We start from the raw sequence: 19,875 nt of genomic DNA, 5'->3' as shown, positions 1-19,875 counted from the left end.
TGTGCAGATATTTTTTCATGACTCATTTGAACCGTTTAAGTGACTGCCTGTTCCGTAGACATATGTGAAACCTGAAGGTGTTTTGCTATGCTGTCGGCAGTAAAGCGAATGCGGGGCCCTTGAACGCACCACGGTGTTTCCGCTTGGCACCAGTGAGCAGGCGCGCTACCTCACTCGCTCATCTCTCGCGAGGAACGACGCCGTTATCGGAACCTCGACAAATAACACGAGAATTCATCATTCACACGGTAATATAAGCCGATCCTTGACTGTGAATACCTTGTTTGCCAGCGGTGAGGGAATTAATGGGTTTTAAACAACATTTCACTGACATTTCATCCCGAAGGGTTACGACGATAGTACAACGTTTTCCTGGCCTTTAGGCCCAACTAGCATGCTAACCACCAGGTTAGCTTTTGGGACAGTTTGCATCTGCTTTGACATTAGCAGACGACTTCGCGCCAGCTAATGTTAGCTAGCGGTTTCGTATAAAAAAGTAATCGTTTCGTAGTTCGCTCTTACTTAGTCTATTCTCATGTATTTAAATATCTAGATGCGGAAATTCTTTCACAAGTGATGCATCGTTCTAAAAAAAACAAGCTTGGTTTTGATCAAAGCAAAAGAGACTGCATCAGAATAGCATCCTTCAAATGTGAAAACAACAAAATTATCGTTGGTATTTCAAGACTGCGACGTGCAGTGAAAGCTAAAAAATGCTCATGTCATCGTTGGGTCAGGGGCGTCAAAAAAGATGCATTGACAGAGTCCGTAGTAACTGAATACAAAATTCAGATTTAACACTAGATAAAGGTACGAAGTTCAGATAAAATAAACGGAAAATGCATCATTTATCCTTTGGGTGTTTGTGGAATTTGCCATGTTCCACGATCAACACGTGCGCATATCACGAGGTACTTTTGTGTGCAAACAAATTAAACCCGTTAGTCATGTTGCAGTAGTGCATTATATTTCCTTCCTGTGTGGAGTATACATGTTCTCACCGTGTCTGCATGAGTTTTCTCCGGGTACTTTGGTTCCCTCCCACGTTCCAAAAACGCATGGCAAGTTAATGGAACTAAATTATCCCTAAGTGTGATTGTGAGTACGAATTGTTGTTTGTCTATGTGTGCCCTGCCATTGGCTGGCAACCAGTTCAGGTTGTACCCTGCCGACTGCCCAAAGACAGCTGGGATAGACTCCAGTCCACGACCCTTGTGAGGATAAGCGGATCAGATAATGGATGTATAAATATTACAGGGTGTCACGGTGGATGACTTGTTTACACATCTGCCACACAGTGGGGAGTTTGTGTGTTTGAATCCAGCTTTCCTATGTGACATTTACACGTTCTCCCCGGGTAGTTGTTTCCTCCCACATTCCAAAATACACACATGGTAGGTAAATTGAGCAACCTCAATTGGTCTTAGGTGTGATTGTGAGTGTTGTTGGTTGGTAGTCAATGTGTGCCCTGCGGTTGGGTGGCAACCAGTTTAGGGTGTTATGGAGCCTATGCCAACTGCCCGAAGTCAGTTGGGGTAGGCTCTGGCACGCCCATAACACTGATGAGGATAAGCGGTCCAAACATTGCATGGGTTGATGAATGTTACCACAGTGATGTAAATGTTCATGTGTGTCTAGCCTTTATATTAAAACAATTATTGTACGAGGTGTCAATAAAAGATGGATTGCAGACCCCAAACTTCAAAATGTGAGTGAGGGGCAGACAATAAACCAGCACATCAAAGAGTTGCTGCGTCATATCCTTTGAGTGCGTGAGAGATGTGCCAGGAGAATTGATAGCTGCTTCACCGTACAATGGGCTTGCCCAAAGTATCAGTAGATTTCCTGGGAGAGATGAGCATCGCTATGCTGGCGTAACCTCCCGGCTCACTGCGACCTGGTTCGTGTGATTTCCCTCCCTCTTCCCCAGGCTCAAAGGGGTCATTAAAGGATCCTGGTTCGAAGAAATGGATGACATCATGATGGCCCTGATGATGTAGCTGCAGATGAGCCTGCAAGAATCTTCCCATGAGTGCGTGAAGGTGCGGTAGAGAAGGATGGGAAAGTGCATTCGGTTCCAAGCAGGTCACTTTGTAAGGGAAAACTTGTATTTTGGATTTGTAATGCATCTTTTGTGACACCAGTTTGGACTCCTGGAAGTTTTCTCATGCAACTCATACTTCCTATGATTCCTTACTGGGAAATTCCACTCAAGCTATGGTCTTTGGTTGCACACCACATAGAGAAGCAGATCACACACACATGCAGGGAGTCATGTTGAGTAAAAAGGCCATTCAGTTAGTGGGAGGAAGGTCACTGCATCTCTTAAAGGCACTTTGACATCAGCATCGCCAACAACTACAGTACAGTAGTTTCTTTAATTTGTCGGCAGCGGGACTAGCCCTGTGACCTGCTTTGTTTCAAACACTTAAGTTCTTATAAATGAGCTGCTACAGTCATAAAAGACAATGAAAGTATGATTTTTAATTATTTTTTTTTACCCTGCATTTCTTAGGTGGATCTTTATTCTCTCAGTAGGAAGATGTCCGCATGACCATAGTTCATGTGCACTATCACATAAAAATATGTCGAAATGTTCAACGATTCACTATATTGTAGTCCAAATGTTTGGAAGCGCAGATTTTTTTCTGGCACTGTAATTGTCAATCCCTCGGTTTTCTGAAGCCATTTTCATTTGGTCCAAAGGTGAGTGAGCAGGAGCTTTTACAAACTGATTGTGATATTTGAAGTGAAAGAACACTGGACTGGTCACCATTCAATTACAGGTTACATGTTGACGCACACCATTAAGTGATTTACACCTGAGGGCATCAATGAACTTAACATGCATGGTTTTGGAATGTAGCAAGAAGGCAGAGTACCTGGAAAAAGCCACCTGTCTGCATAATTCTATAATACTGTCTCCTGGTGGCCAAAGTGGTCCCATGAGACGGAGCAGCTCAATAAATTAAATTGCAGCATTACGGTAAATCCTGCTACAGAAACTGTTGTTTAGACCCCATTTAGTTGCGTTATTACACATTTTTTAAAATAAAGCATACTATTACAGAGCTATACTTTTTTAAAAAATAAAGCACAATACTAAGATAAGAAAACCTTTATTCGTCTCGCAATGGAGAAATTCCCGATTCACAGCAGCAAAGTAATGAAAGGAAGAAGTAGAACAACAAAATATAGGAGCTGCTGGAAAGGCAGCCACTCACGTGGCGCCATTTTGAAGTCAAAATAACAAAAATAACACAACACAACACATAGGACACAGACAGTCGCGCAATCTTCACCACTTTTCTGCATACACTTTGTTGTCTGAAGCAGTTGTAGATGAAAGAGGAGAGGATCAAAGTGTCCTTTCACCAGTGGATCAGAGACGTCATGCTGAAAATGTGCATACAGAGTGATTTTCCTTATTTAAAAAAAATGGGGGGGGGGCACAGGGCGGTACAGATTAATATAATTTCCATTCGTACAAATTTAAAAAAAGGTTTGAGATTACAGTGTTTTGGGTTATGAGTGTACGACTGTGGTCATGTAACAAATTAAATTTGTAGCTCAAGACACCGTGTCTTAATTTCATGCTGTCTAATGAAAAGCATGGGTCTTCACAATTAGTGAGTTATTCAAAAGTATATTTTTCTGTGTTTGGAAAAAGAAATGGAGGAGATACTTTTGATGGTCAATGGAGATCATTTGTATCAAACCTTATTCCAAGGTCCAAATTGCATATTTCAAATACAAGCTTGATGCATCAAAATGATTGTTGCACATTGCAGAAGCACAGCAAATAACATTTGCTAAAAAAGAACGTTCCTTTGATGACTTGAGCATAATTGCAGCCGCCAGTTGACAACAGCACCGAATATGATAATCAGACACCTCTTTTACACAGAGATCTTGCAAAATTGCAGGAGGAGAGCCATAATGGAATCATTCATCCACATGGGCCCTTAATAAGAAAGACTAAGAAAACCTTTATTTGTCTCGTAATAGAGAAATGCTCAAAAAAAAAATTTTTTTTATTGTTAATACATACAGAATTCAGCAAACCGGGTTAGGGATGCAGCTGCATCTGCTTTCACACAGAGACACCGCATCAATCATCCATCCATTTTCTAATCCGCTTATCCTCACGAGGGTCGTGGGCGGGCTGCAAACTATCCCAGCTGTCTTGAGGCAGTAGGCGGGGTACGCCCTTAACTGGTTGTCAACCAGTCAGATAACCCTAATTTAGATGCACGAAAACCTCAACATTGGTTGTCATGCAGTATGAAATGCTTGCAGAATTGTCGACTTATCTGCAACAATATTGGAAACATTTATCCAGTTTATTTCCTTTAATTGTCATCCACCTCCGTGGACACTTTCATCTAACATCTAATATCTAACTTGATTTCTGAAATTTAGCCACCATGCACATAGAGTATGGAACTTTGAAATCGAATCAGTCATTTTATCTTAAATGTCATGCTGTTATTTAAGTATAGTAAAGGGTGATTTTCAAAGGGTAGTCCAAGTTGTCTGTTAAAAAGCTTATTTCATCTTACTTTAGCTCCGAGCTATGTCCGAAGAGGAATTGGAAGAAATTGTACAAATAACAGTGGAGGACTTTAACTTAGCGGGCCAAACAGGTAAGAGTTATTGAATGCGATGCGAAAAGACGTTGACGTTCCTTTGACCTGTGCTTGTCAGTCAAATGTGTCTTTAACATCATAGAAAACATGCTGGACAATCAAGGCCAAAATGAGGCGAGTCCTCAGAAGAAAAAGAGGAAATTCAGCAACAGTCAAGAGAACAGCAGCAACAACCAGGACATAGGCTATATTAAGGTATTTAAGCTGTTGTACAAAGGACACAGTTCCAAACCCTCTTTTTACTGCCGACTTTATTTATTTTTTTACATTTGGGAACCGCTGCTACATTTGTGTTGGAACAACCTTCTTCTCAGAACCTGATGGTCTCCTTCACTGCATCAGTCAGCCAAAGATTGGAAGGCATTGAATCTAAGCTGCAGGCTCTGGACACCACATGTAAGGCTCTTGCACAAAAGCTGGACAGCATGGTGCCTTGTGCCAAGAATTCCATCCAAGTTCCTATGGTTGCTGGGTCACCCCAGGGTGCCACTCAGACTTGGAACAAAGTGCGATGGTAAGCATCATGGGTTCGCGGAACGCACACTTATATAATTTGAGTTAGGACCTCTTCATATTAGTTGGAGATTTCCAATGTATCAACTTAACTCTGGTTTCTCCACTTTGCTTATAGTGTTGTTCCACAAACAAATGTCATTGTGAGCAGTGAGTCCATGAAGCAGGAAGATCCCTCGCTAGAAAACCTGCTGAGCAAGTGAGTAGCTTGTCGTCCTACGCTGGAAGTACCATAATTTCACGAGAATAACGCGGGTATGGACACCACGACACTTACCGAAAGCCTGGCTTAACTTTGTGAAACAGAATGAAGAGTAGCCTCTGTGCAACACTTAGAGTAAGATGATATTGACGTGTAGAGGTTAACAAAGTGCCATGTTTGACGAGCTCGGTGCTCCCTCTGAGCATCAGACTATAGCATGCTGAATTTCAGTGTCATAACCGGGTGAGTTAAACAATAAAATATGTCCACTGGCACATCTAACAACAAACAGGGGGTTATCTTAAATGCAAATAAACAGCTAAGATTAGTGTCAGTATTTTCCAAAGCAAGCAGTGAGTGAGTGCTCTGCTCAGCTATATTGGACAGAATTGGGCCCACAACAGCCACCTTGTGAACACGCACAGTAACTGCTGCTAATTTGAATTGGGTTGTTAAATAGTTGTGCTTTTGTGTATCAAACGGCAGGTTTACCTATCAGTTGGAGCTCAGGAACATTAATTAATACTTATTTACACTCAAGTGTGAAATTATTTTCATCAGATTTTCAAAAATAAAGCTCTTTAGTGAAAGTGAAAAATTATGAACTTGGAAATTAAATTTTCAGAGGTCTGAAGTATTATTATTGCTTAAAAATAATGTGTGAGAATAACAGTATTAAAGGGGAAAAAAAACGTTAATTGAAATGCAATTTGTCGACACGTTTAGATGAGTTCATGCAAAAATCACCAGTCAGCTTCTCTATTTCAACCAGGATTGTCCAAAGTTTTTTTTCCAAGGTACATGTAAGGAAAAGAGGCAAGAGCTGCCTTCACAGCTTTCATTTAACACTAAACCAATCCATCAGTGCAAGTAAAGATATGTGAAGCTTAACTGTATAGTTAAAAGAAAAAAAACAAAAACACTTAACTGATAAAGCAAAACACCAATGATTTTTCAAGATTATGGGGTGGCCAGTCTCCCTATAGAGTGATGTCTGATTGGTTGAGAACAAGGAAGTGGGAAATGAGAATAAACTTTTTCTCTTCTATTGCCTTGCCTCACAGCGTTGAAGGAAATGCCCTAGTACGATGAAGACAAATGATACAGGCCCTGTCAAATGTTATTTTAGTCTGTTATAAAGTCGTTTAAAACGGGTGGTCGTGGTTTAGACTTGGGACACCCCTGATTTAAACCATGCACACTTTTTTGACCCTGCCCCTTGAAGAATTCATCCATCCATCCATTTTCCGATCCGCTTTATCCTCACAAGGGTCGCCGGTGGGTGCTCGAGCCTATCCCAGCCGTCTTCGGGCAGTAGACAGGGGACACCCTGAACCGGTTGCCAGACAATCACGGGGCACACAGAGTCGAACAACCATCCACGCTCACACTCACACCTAGGGACAATTTAGAGTGTTCGATCAGCCTGCCATGCATGTTTTTGGAATGTGGGAGGAAACCTGAGTACCCGGAGAAAACCCACGCAGGCCAGGGGAGAACAAGCAAACTCCACACCGGGAGGCCCGAGCTGGAATTGAAGTCGGCACCTCTGCACTGTGAGGTCGACGCGCTAACCACTGGACCACCTGGCCGCCTTCCCTTGAAGAATTCAAATCAATAATTCCAGAATCGAAACAAAGAACCGGAATCATTTAAATCTAAACGTTGCCCTACCCAAGTGTGGATAAATTGTATAGTAACATGGATGGATGAATAGTTACAGTGGGCTTTGTACAGTTATATTTTGTATTCCCACGTGTCTGACCTACCTCACGAAAAATGTGTATATGTAGCACGGTGGCTAAGAGGCGCCAAAACACAATCTTGGTGAAGGTGCCAGGCCCTGAGGAGAGTCAGGAGGAAGTGGAGAGTGGCTCTGAGGCGAGTGACACGGTTTCCAATGGTGGCCATCCCAACAATGCGCAAAACGGCCAAAATGTCACACTCATCACACTCAACTCAGAGGGTAAGATGTCGCAGCTTCGCCAAGGACACATACATGTAAAATCCTGCACAGTATTAAGCAGTATGATCATTTTCACACAGTCATTAATAAACTTTGTGTGATACTCTTAATCTTAGAAATGTGCTGGTTTCAGTCGTCACAAATCAACACTGGAGCAGCTTTTGTTATACTATGTTCTGTTTTTGCTCTCAGGTAATAGTGACAGATGGTTGGCAAAAGATACAACCGACAAACTATATCACACTGGGCTACATTTCATTACAGCGTGTACTTGTAATGCCGTCCGTGTCAAGTCTTATTAAGAGCATCATAATACCAAACCAGAAAAGGGTCAGGTGGTTTATTGAATAAAAATCCATGTCAACTCTGTATTGTTTTATTTTATTGAGGTATAAGTTATCTTTGCCAAAGGCATTGCCACTGACCAACGGAGGCTCCATTCAATCACAGTCCTTGGCCTTTGGGGTGGTTGGCAACAGCCAAGATGAACTTTTTCATTTTTATTTTGGACTACGTTGCTTCCATTTCTTCCAAAAAAAAGGCCTGAGTTATGAATTAGTTTCACGACCAAACAAGTTTCCACTGTGAGATGACCAGATGTCTCACAGGCTGGGAAGTAGTCGACAGGATGTCTGGGCTCAGTTGTGTTTTACCTGGCATTTGTGGATGTAACTACTTATTGGAGTTAGAGTCAACATTTTGCCAAAGTAACCATGAGCCCATGTCGTTATATCAGCTGGGGATGAATGATGTGTTTTTGACACAGCATCATCTTAGAGAGTGGCTATCACAGATGTTCATTTCTCTTTATTAGTAATTTGCTTTTGTATTACAGAAAAGTATCATTTTTGAAAATGTCATTCTTAGTTTGCCTTGGCTCTTTTATTCTGTAATTGCTTGCTTGTTTTTACTGTGAGTTTCATACTTTTCAAGACGCACGCGGCTGAAATTTCACTTCTCTTTTTACGCCATATGGGGGAGCTGTTGGATTACATAATTTATGTCACATGCTTGTAGGAGTGTGGGATCAGCGAAGCAGTTTTTCAATGTTAATGTTAAAGTGGGTTGATAACCATTTTCCACAATGAATAATGATCTCAGGGGTGCTTGTGGAGAGCTCTGATTTTTTTTATTTGTGCTTTTCAGAAGACTACCCAGGGGGCACATGGTTAGGTGATGACAGTAACCCAGAGATGCGTGTTCGTTGTCCAGTCTCGCCAGCCGACATGCTCCATATATCGTCCAACTGCCGCACGGCAGAAAAAATGGCTCTCACGCTGTTGGACTACCTTTTCCATCGGGAGGTCCAGGCCATGTCCAACCTCTCTGGACAGGGCAAACATGGCAAGAAGCAGCTGGATCCGCTCATGATTTATGGCATTCGCTGTGAGTCTTGCCACTTGCTTGATTTTTGTGCATTTTTGGAAGATGTCCTGGTGCTACTATTCAATGACTTCACTCTGACCCATGAGTCAGTGCAGTGTTTTTCCATACACCACCAGTGCATGATTTGTGTAGAGCTTATTGTATATCAAAGTAATGCACATAAATCTTCACTCAGCCAAGGATTATTAGATCCTTACCCCCTTGAATCAGTAAATGAAGTCTATGAGAACTTCCCAAATTTCACCCTCCCGCCATTACAAAGCAGCATTGAAATGAACACAGAAACAGGCTGCACTCTCTATTCCCATGGTGAGTTACAACAACATGCACTCATCATTGCACACAAGCGTTAATGTGCAACACATTTATAACATACCAGACTCTAAATGACAAGCACATGTCTGGAAGAATGATCTGAAAAGAGTCACGTTCAAGTCACTGAGCTCTTTTATTCCTGTTGGAATCCTGTAGCTCCATACTGTATTTTGCACATGTGTATGGAGTGCATATCAGATTAGTGCGAGGGTACAATGGTATGCAGGATCGAGAGCAGAGCCAATTGAGTGACTCACTCGGCCTTCCTTAAAAAAAATAGGGGAAGGAATGAAAGAGCACCTGCTCCTCCTGTCTGAACTGGTGCCACCGGATGTGAAAGCCCCTCCCCCCACATACACACACACATGACATTTATGCAGATAACCTTCAGTTTGACTGGGGTATGCATTTATGTAGATTTGAGATGTAAATCCTGTCATGGACAGCTCATTAGGTCAGCCACCAGCAGCGGCAGTTTCATATTTACTTGTTGTCCTGAGGGAAGGATGTTTCATAGGACTGCAGTAACACTTGAAGGTAAAGTAGTCGGCAAAATCAGTAATTCCTTCCGTTTTAATTAAATTGCTCCTTTGGATTATTGAACACTTTTAGGAAACTTTAAAAGCTTGCCCATTCTAATGCACTTTGTTTGTGATGCTGTATCAAAGTTGGCATCTGCGGTCTTCTGATTGTTATATTTGTGAATATCTGTGTAAAGTTACGTCATGATACCAACATTTTGACCGTGATATACTATACTTACATAAAATACTTCAAAACCGGTATAGCAAAAACTTAAAACATGAGTAAAAAGACATTAAATAATAGCTGACAGCTAAATAACTTCATTAAAAAAAAATTCTAACAATTACATCAAGGCTATTAATCAGAATTTTTCTGAAAAAATTACAAATATAGGGCGGCCCGGTAGTCCAGTGGTTAGCACGTCGGCTTCACAGTGCAGAGGTACCGGGTTCGATTCCAGCTCCGGCCTCCCTGTGTGGAGTTTGCATGTTCTCCCCGGGCCTGCGTGGGTTTTCTCCGGGTGCTCCGGTTTCCTCCCACATTCCAAAAACATGCATGTCAGGCTGATTGGACGCTCTAAATTTTCCCTAGGTGTGGGTGTGGGCGTGGATGGTTGTTCGTCTCTGTGTGCCCTGCGATTGGCTGGCAACTGATTCAGGGTGTCCCCCGCCTACTGCCCGGAGATGGCTGGGATAGGCTCCAGCACCCCCCGCGACCCTAGTGAGGATCAAGCGGTTCGGAAAATGGATGGATGAATTACAAATATATGTAGAATATTTTTAAACACAGCAATTGAAGAGAAAACTTGTAACCTTTTTATACATATATATCCAGAACTGTACAAAAGTCTTAGGGCGCCAAAAAATGTCTTGTTTATTTTAGCCTTCGGGAGGGATAAAACCTCATTGAATATTTAACTTTTGACATCCCAACCACTGGAATGGCAGATGGAAGCCAAGCGATTTGATTGGGTACTGGAACATATGTGACCAGATGGATCATTGATTGTAGTCAAGTCAAATAGGAACGTGATTTCACTCCATCATTCTTGTCAGCTTGTATAGCTTGATAGAAAGCTCTACGAGTTTAGATATTGGTACTTATTAACATTTAATGCGTTGGTGGACTTTTTATGACTTTCCAATTTCTGACTGCTTTGAAATGCACCTTGTGCGGAACGCGAGTGACGATGAGACAAATACTGTATTGACTTGCACGCATCTTCCTGGTATATGGCATGAGTGATCAAAGTGATCAGCACGCTATTGCTTTAAGATAGTGCCTGATGCGTGTCAGAGATGGGCTTCCGCCTTCTGTGCACGGCTGACGCGCTGTATGCTGGCCCCATCGAGTAGCTGGACAAAGAGTTGAAGCACCTTGATGATGATGAAACTGGGACTGGTACTTGGTGCAACACTACTGTCAAGAATGATTTATTTTCCTTTTATTTATATATCTCCCCCCCCCCCCCCCCCCTCTGCTTTTCCATAGGTCACTTATTCCACAAATTTGGCATCTCAGAGTCAGACTGGTATCGCATCAAGCAAAGCATCGACTCAAAGTGTCGCACTGCCTGGAGACGCAAGCAGCGTGGTCAGAGTTTGGCTGTCAAGAGCTTCTCCAAACGCACGCCTCGTGGTTCAGGCTCAGGTAATGTGTATACACCACATTGGTTTTGTCCTGCATGAAAACAGGAATTTGTGAGTGATGGTGACGTAAAGATGTCATTGTTAAATGACACCTCACACCAAAATGAATTGGCACAAAATCCTTTGACTTTTGCTGTGTCATTGTAGCAAATGGTCTCTAAGGGCCAATATTTTTTCATACCTCATCTATATGCATAATTGCCGAGGACACAATACATGTACCGGTACCTGTTTTTAACTCATTAATTCTATTGCCAACAGTGACACATCTAACAACTACATGGTGTGTCAACTCAAATGCAAATAAACAGCTAATATTAGCATTTGTACTTTCTATACAAAACAAGTGTGTGTTTTCATCTGCAGTAAGACACACGACCGTGTCCGCAACAGGCACATTGTCAATACACACTGTATCTTAACTGCTGCTAATCTGAACTTGGTTGCCAAATTGCTCTGCTTTTGTAAACACAGCAGGTTATCCCATCAGTGGGAGCTCGGTGTATACGCATTTACACTCGTGAATTTATTTTCATAAGGTTTTCAAAAATAAAGGTCTCTCGTGCAAGTTAAAAAAAACAGATAACTAAAAAAATTCAAGTTAATACGTTTGATTTTAATAGTGGTTAAAAGTAACGCTGTGCTTACATATTTAATTTCACACTAAACCAGTGGTGTCAGACTCATTTTTGTTGCGGGCCACATTGTAGTTACAGTTACCCTTGGAGAGCCATTATTACTGTGAATTTTGTGAAACCGTATAAATGTTTAACGACTTCCACATATTACATACACAACAAAGAAAAATTTGATGGATAGCTAGTTTTGAAACCAGAACCCAAGTATAATGGAAATAATCATTATAAAACAAAACAAAACACGTGTTCACAAATTTTTTACATAAAGCGTCTGTGTGTAGATTTTTAAAAAACTTGTCAATGTGTATTCGTTTTAAAAATCCACTATTAATTTCAATAATATGCAGAAAAATATGTTCTATCACATCAGCGTACCTTTTTAAAAATTATTTATTCATTTATTTATTTTTATTTTTTATTTTATTTTTTTAAATCTCTAATTATAATACATGGGTCACGCCTCGTCTTTTGGAGTGATAACCTCATTCACTCTTATTCACTCTTGGTTCAGACACTCAGTGGTTGATTTTATTACTACAAGAAATGATCTTTAAACCACTAAACATTTTCTGAGACTATTTCTTTTCAGCATTTATAGCATTTCATTGGTGTGAATTATTTTTCTTCTTCTTCTTCTTCTTATTGTTATTGTTATTTTTATTTTTTTTCCTTTAAGTGCCTCTGGAGTCATATGACTTATCAATTCAGGAATGTCAGGTTTCTGGTGAAGTGTTTATATTTTGAAGTCTATCGTTTTGATTACTAGCTCAAGAATCCCTGTTTGTGTATTTTAATGTCTGGCATACAGGTAAAATATAAATAAGAGATGGCTAGGCTTTTTACAAAAACTCAAACGATTCATATTTTCAATTGTATGATAAGCAAAAACAATGAGGCAACAAAATGTCAACATTTATTTTTGCCAGTCCATTTCTGGACGCAGCACTGGATAATGGCTAAAAACATCAAGCTTTTACAGTACTTCTACAGTAATATACCCCATACATGAATACAAGAATGGATTATGAGGAGCAATCTTTAATGTTTGCTTGAATCACGAGCTGGGGTTTCCATTACAATTTTTTGCAAAATAAAAACAATATTTCTACAATTTCGAAAAGAGTGGGGCCTGAACAGCCTGTGCGGCAGATTCAATTTAGCGTGTTCGGGCTGGGCGCACTTCCCTCACTGGCTCCGGATCAGCTCAAGGGCCTCAGTCTCTGTTGCACCCATGCGCTCTACAGAACTTCCCTGCCTGGACCATGCCGCTTCCCCTGGGGCCCCGGGACAGTACTCGCTGTTCCCTACACACGGACAGTGTCCCCCACTCTTGGCACAGCTGCCAACTGGCGTGGACTGCTCATAGGGCACTGGCCATGTTGTGCTGCCTTGGCGGGGACCGGCCCACAAGCGGGCGTCAGGGGTCTGCAGCGATGCCGGCGTTGTTGGATCTGCCCTCGTTGAGATTGTCTAAATAAGGCTTGGCGGAGTCGCCCAGGAAACCCCCATTCCCTCTGTCTCCCGCCGGTCCTCTGTCGAACCAGCACTCGTTGCGATGGCTGCCGGAGGCGTTGCTGGACAGCATGTTGCTGCTGGAGAGGCTGGAATACTGGGTTTCACCCTTTGAATGCGACCAGGCGAGGTCACATGAAAAGTGGAAATGTGTTTCTATTATACTTTTGCAATATACTTTGACATCGACATGTCTCAAAGGTCTGAATCAGAATCATATTTACTGGCCAAGTATGTAAAACACACAAGGAATTTACTTGTTAGTTAGAAGTTACAATTCGTCCAGAGGAACATAAACACAACAATGACCAACAGAGGGAGACAGAGCGGGTGGTTTTCAGATTCAGATTCAGATTCAGATTCAGTTTCGCTGTTAAGTGCCCTGATATCTTAGATGGGAAAGGAAAACAATAGAAGAGACGGGGTGCAGCAGAGACCGAGGCCCTTGGGCCTCCCGACCCCGTCATCTTCCCAAACCACCTCATGCATGAATGGAAAACATATATGCAATATTTGAGAATTTTTTTTTTCTGTGTTCACATTACTAGTTTGCTATTGAACAATTTACATTTTGCGCATTTCTGAGCGCAGTGGGAACTCAGCTCGTCTTAATTTCTAACCCATTCACATAAGCACATAAGCAGCATTGTAATTTCAGTGTTTCTACTTTGGAACAGAGGGATGCCTCTCAGAAGAAGCCACCCACATAGAAGCAGCCACCCAACAGACCCTGCACTACACACTGGCCAATCAGCAAGTCCAGTTCCATCACATTGGAGAGGATGGACAAGTTCAAGTGGTGAGTGTCAGTAATTTGTCCTCCCTTGATCATTCTCTGAATTGGTCATCTTTATGGAAATGTTAAATATGGTTCATAGTCTTGCATAAGTATTAGTTCTAACATGGTCGAAGGTCTGCCATACTATGAGCACTGCGAGTGAACGCAACTGAAGTGGACCATCTCTAAACAATTACGAGTCTTAGTTGCACTTCACAGCGTGCTAGGTAATGTGTGGTGCTTATTCGGTGTGAGTGAGTGAGGGTGTGAGTCTGTATTGCTTTTTTCTCTGAAAACACTGTTATCAGTGCGTGTTTTACGCTAGGATCCCTGCATGAAGTTAATATAGTATGAAATATTTATAATTTTGAGTAATATTATTTGTTATTTTTAACAATACGGACCTGGGTTCTGACCCTGACTTCTGAGGTCTGCACAATAAATGTTCTCAAAATTACATTACAGCAGAGCTTTTTGTAAAAAAAAAAAAAAATTGCTTTGCTTCTAGTCTGTACACAATGTGAATTTAAGAAATAAAATCTGTTGATTCTATTAAAAAAGAAAACCAGTTGTTCATTGATTATATTGTCATATTTTTATGGTTTAATAAAACCCTGGCTTCACTTCCCTGGGATTAACATGCAGGGGGGCGTGGGGGGGGGGCCAATGCTCCACAAAGTTAGAAAGTCGCTCATCAAATGAAGTCATTGATTGGCAAACCTTGTCCACAAAGAAAAAAAAATATTTTGTGCATTGCATTTTGGTTACTGATGAAAGCTTTCTTTGTTTCACAATGTTGGACGTTTGGAAGTTCACATTGTTTTTCATTTCGATTCTGTTCAGTGACAGATAACTTTTGTGCACTGTATTAAGTTACATATGGAAATTCAATGTTTCTACTTGGTATTCCTGTCAAGCTCCCTAATATCCACCAAAAACCCTTGACGAGACATGCGGCATGCAGTGTTTATGTAGTCCCCCCCACTCCCTTACATCTGCCCTTACTTTCCCATCTGTACTTTTCCTCGACTCTGCAACATTGAGGAATCCATACAAGATATTTGATCATTTGCATTGGCTGTCCAATTATAGTTGCATATGTTTTGCTAAGATGGTTTACACCACAACAATGCCGTTACTGAAAGACAAGACACTTTTTTGTGGTTGCTTGCCATTCACATGTCCTTTAAACTAAATCTTGGATTTATGATTTCAAGAAAGTGCAACACCACACTTTGTTCTGCCCTTCTTTGTTCATTCTCTTTCACAAATACATTGATGGTAAGAGTGATTAGGGAGGTATGTGAAAACGAATTATGTGTGTGTGTGTATGTGTATATATACAGTATATATAAATATATATATACATATATATATATATATGTGTGTATATGTATGTGTGTGTGTGTATATACTGGATATATATAAATAAAATCCTCGTCTCACCCCTCGGGTGGTGTCCGTCCCTCATTCAGCTCGGGTCCTCTACCAGAGGCCAGGAAGCTTCTTCTGCGCAGTATCCTTGCTGTTCCCAGCACTGCACATTTCTGGACTGAGATGTCCGATGTTGTTCCCGGGATCTGTTGCAACCACTCATCTAGTTTGGGGGTCACTGCCCCGAGTGCTCCGACCACCACAGGCACGACTGTCACCTTTACCTTCCAGGCGCTCTCCAGCTCCTCTCTGAGCCCTTGGTATTTCTCGAGTTTCTCGTGTTCCTTCTTTCTGATGTTTCCATCACTTGGGACCGCTACATCCACTACAACGGCTTTCCTCTGCCCTTTATCTATGATCACGATATCTGGTTGGTTCGCCATTACCATCTTGTCAGTTGGGATCTGGAAGTCCCACAGGATCTTCGCTCTGTCATTCTCCACCACCTTTGGAGGTGTTTTCCCATTTTGACCTTGGGGTTTCCAGTCAGTCCATACTCCACACAGATGTTTCGGTAGACTATGCCAGCCACCTGGTTACGGCGTTCCATGTAGGCTTTCCCTGCCAGCGTCTTACACCCTGCAGTTATGATGATATATATATATATGTGTGTGTGTATGTAGATATGTATATGTGTGTCTATACTGCATATGTATATATAAATGAATGAATACTTTGTCATTGCACACTTGTTACAACGAGATTTTGCAGGAGCCTCCACCCCCAAGTGTATCGTGAAATATAAAAACGTACAGTATATAAATACATTGCACTCCCCTAGATTTACACACAATCACATACACACGTTTAAAAATTGAAATTCAACGTTATGGAATGGATTTTTAAAAAATTGTGACTACACATTGTTCAAGGAAGGGTTAAAGTACGGTATATGTATGGAATGTATGTATGTGTGTGTGTATATATATAATTCCATTTTCTGAAAGGCCTATCCTCACTAGGGTCATGGCTGTGCAGGATGCACAGTATTTTTGACATTTTAAGAAAAATGTTCTCCATGTGTCTTTCTCAGATTCCACAAGGCCAACTGCACATTGCCCAGGTTCCTCAAGGAGAGGAGGTGCAGATCACCCAGGATAGTGAGGCAAGTTTGCATTGGTTTTTGGTGTAAGAGGATAATAACCCCTTTCTCTAGTGTTTTTTTTCCCACAGTATCACACACCAAACTTGAAAAGTACAGTACAAGTAGAGTAGAAATAACAACAACAACAAAAAACTACTCAAAGAAATATAGTCAAACCTCGGTTTTCGACCAAAAATTTAGATTTTTTTTTTTATGCCTCGGATTACGACCAAAAATCGGTTCTCAACCAAACTGAGCGCACATGAATGCGCCACTTGACTCCTCTCGCCTTCCTTACACGAGGAAGTGACACTTCCTTGGGTAGACGAGGAAGTGACGCTTCCTCGTATAGCGTTCCATTGTGAGCAGACGTGTTCACTAAAGATTTTTTTTTTTTAAAGAGCGTGGTTTCGGTTTTCGAACAAATCGGTTTTAGAACAGCCTTCTGGAACGGACTATGGTCAAAAACCGAGGTATGACTGTACCATATTTTTTGGACTGAAAGTCATAGTTTTTTTTTTTAAATCGTTTGGCTGGTCCTGCGGGCTTCGGCACTCCTTTTTTGGGGCACTCTAAATAACTAAATGGCACATTTGAACAATGTTCTTGAGTTTCTGAACAGTCGGAGTGAAACAATGCATGCTTGGTATGTATTTCTGGACGCACCCACGATGAGGAAACGGTGATTTCGGGGGCAATGAGCTTGACTGTTCTTGGTCTCGTTTTTAAAATTTCCCCTCAAAAATTGATTTTACTCTCTGCAATTACTTATTTTTTCTTCTTTCTGGTGCATTTTTGACCGGTATGACCCTGAAGCTATGTGTAGTCCGAAAATATGGATTTTTAAAAAAAATTACCTTTGAAACTGTATCTTAATTTGGTTTACAAAAAAGAATACAACTTCAGATTTAAGTAATGGATGTACAAAATAAAGCACTGTTAGGGTCACAGGGGGAGGGGGGGTACAATGAAATAAAGTTGTAATTTTGCAAGGAAAGACATACATCTATAATGAAAAATGTAGGACTGATGATGATAAAGTAACACTTGACCACCATCATTCGTATGAAAAGTTTTTGTGATTTTGTGTGCTTGCAAGAAAGAACAGCACAGAATGAAGTCATCAGACACGTTTTTATCCAATATTTAATTATATTAACTGATTACTATGACTATATGCATACTATAAACGTGTTCCTCGTAATGTATTATTGTTCAGTGAGTTTACAATTCTCTTCTGTACTTTGAGAGTAGATACCCTCAGTTTGACTGACACAAATTCCAGTCCATTAAGATTTATGATATTGCATCAACTACAATTGTGTCTTCTGCTAGAATCCAACATCATGAGCAAAGCACTTCAGTAATAGCTGACGATTAAAGTAAAGTCATTAGTGATTTGAATAAAAACAGATGTGGCCTGTTATAGGCCTTCATGTTTATATACCCGCCTACTTAGTCATGGACTTAGGACTTTTGTCTCCATGTAAATCCCAGATGTCTCATGTCCTTCACCAGGCATCACTGCATGTGCTCACAGCACAGACTTGCCAGTTGAAATTAAAATTTAAAGACCAGTGACAGTTGAGTAATTTCTGCATTCACATCATTCTAGATGACTTTGTCAGGTAGTTGGGCAGGAATTTATTTTAAGACGCCAGTAAATGTAAATATACGTGCTTGTAATCGCATACCGCATGCTATGTTCTGCACATTCATTACAGCTTGACATTTATGCAGCAGATATTGACACTTCAACCACGTGGTTTTCACATTTCTCACTGCGTTTTGCACTGAGAGGATGAAATGCACGATTGAGTGAGAGAAACCGGGAGTATTGAAGGCAGAAAAGCTTTAAAGTCTTCCCTGCTCTTTGTGGCTGAACTCCGATTTTCTTTTCTCCGCTTTCTGTCCTATTTCATGATTATGTTTCTTTTTTAGAGTTCAAAGCTTAGCAACGGAATCCCACTTCTCCCAACTGCCACTCACACAGAATATGTTTTCATTAGGAACAGACCCCTTTCCATCAAGACATTGGGTTTAGCATGCCCGAAGAGGAAATGAGCTGTTTGAGAGTTTACACTGTTCTCTGGCCGTATGACATCTCAGACTATGCTGCAAGCAAATAAAATGCAATTTGCGACTGAAAACCACAGAAAATTGTGACATTTTTTAAATATGACACATTCAGTATGATCCAGTTCGTGCACTTCTGTTTGTCATTGTGGATGTGGCTGTTCAAAGTTTTTATGGTGGGCATTGCAATTGCAATTTCTTTTCCAGGAGTCATGTTGTAACCAGACTTGACAGAATAGTTGATGTAGACATTTGTATCAATGTTTATGAGCTAACACTCATGGCAACTGCATGCTGAGAATTCATACAGCAGTTGTACTGTCCTGCTACTGACCGACATAGTGGATTGTGAATTGATGTAGATGTTTAAATGTAAACAAGCTACAAATCTCAAGTCAAGTCCTTTTTTAAAGATTTTTTCTTGTTAGCAGTTCAATCATGTTCAGGCCTTTCTGTCCCTTTCAAATTTAATGGGCTGTGCATATTTGGCATCTTGTTCAGGGTGTGTTCCCTTGGAGGAGGTCTGTCTTTTTTTTTTCATGGCATGTCATTTCTGTCTTTCAGGGGAACCTCCAGATCCATCAGGTGCATGTTGGCCAAGATGGGCAGGTAAGAATCTTGAATTATATTCGGGTCAGAGTAATGAAACACTGTAAGTTCTCGGAGGATAAGTTTTATACTGCTCTTCTGTGTTGTGTCGAGAGAGTGAGATAGATTGTTGGGGTTGCTGCTGTGTTTATCACATCCGCCTCACAGTACAGAGGTTCTTCGGCTTTTTATTAAAAAGGGGGGCGCGACAATGCCAACCCTGGACCTGATGTGATAACCATACATTCAATGAACGAGGGGTAACATAAACACACTTAAATGATAATAATTAATCATGATCTGATGGAAAAACGCCAGCATTACATGCACCAGTGCATCCTGGGAACCAAAGTACATCCGAAAAGTACACAACAGTATTTTTTTCCCCATTAGAACTGTTGACAGTTCATTTAAAGTGTGTTTGCATGTATAAAAGTGCGTATGTGTGTATAAAGATTTAAATTACTACTACTATTTCTTCTGTTTTGTGTATAACAGTGGGCTCTTTTCAAAAGTATTCACATAGGCAGGGGTGCCTAAAAGTGGGGTGCATGTGCACA

The 19,875-nt window shown here is 41.0% G+C and overlaps 1 protein-coding gene across 5 annotated transcripts in view; it reads left to right on the top strand.

The window, feature by feature from the left end:
* The first annotated feature begins 134 nt into the window (after positions 1 to 134).
* Positions 135 to 19,875, top strand: part of banp (BTG3 associated nuclear protein) — a 51,137-nt gene continuing 31,396 nt past the window's right edge. Inside the window, exons 1-12 of one of the 5 annotated variants that reach the window (XM_086109181.1) lie at positions 137 to 248; positions 1,931 to 2,042; positions 4,568 to 4,646; positions 4,732 to 4,844; positions 4,964 to 5,163; positions 5,281 to 5,361; positions 7,158 to 7,330; positions 8,477 to 8,716; positions 11,048 to 11,206; positions 14,033 to 14,154; positions 16,601 to 16,672; positions 19,292 to 19,336. In XM_086109181.1, the coding sequence (XP_085965307.1) occupies positions 2,007 to 2,042; positions 4,568 to 4,646; positions 4,732 to 4,844; positions 4,964 to 5,163; positions 5,281 to 5,361; positions 7,158 to 7,330; positions 8,477 to 8,716; positions 11,048 to 11,206; positions 14,033 to 14,154; positions 16,601 to 16,672; positions 19,292 to 19,336 (1,320 nt within the window). In that variant the 5' untranslated portion in view covers positions 137 to 248; positions 1,931 to 2,006. Of the gene's footprint in view, positions 249 to 274; positions 294 to 1,930; positions 2,094 to 4,567; positions 4,647 to 4,731; positions 4,845 to 4,963; positions 5,164 to 5,280; positions 5,362 to 7,157; positions 7,331 to 8,476; positions 8,717 to 11,047; positions 11,207 to 14,032; positions 14,155 to 16,600; positions 16,673 to 19,291; positions 19,337 to 19,875 lie in introns of those variants that run through there. The other 4 variants (XM_086109184.1, XM_086109182.1, XM_086109185.1 and 1 more) reach the window with 4 other exon arrangements.

The sequence above is a fragment of the Hippocampus guttulatus genome, chromosome 4, assembly GCF_054856545.1.
Source record: "Hippocampus guttulatus isolate MCC_2025c chromosome 4, RoL_Hgut_1.0, whole genome shotgun sequence".
Lineage (NCBI taxonomy): Eukaryota > Metazoa > Chordata > Actinopteri > Syngnathiformes > Syngnathidae > Hippocampus > Hippocampus guttulatus.
This window is presented reverse-complemented; position numbering and strand designations above follow the sequence as displayed.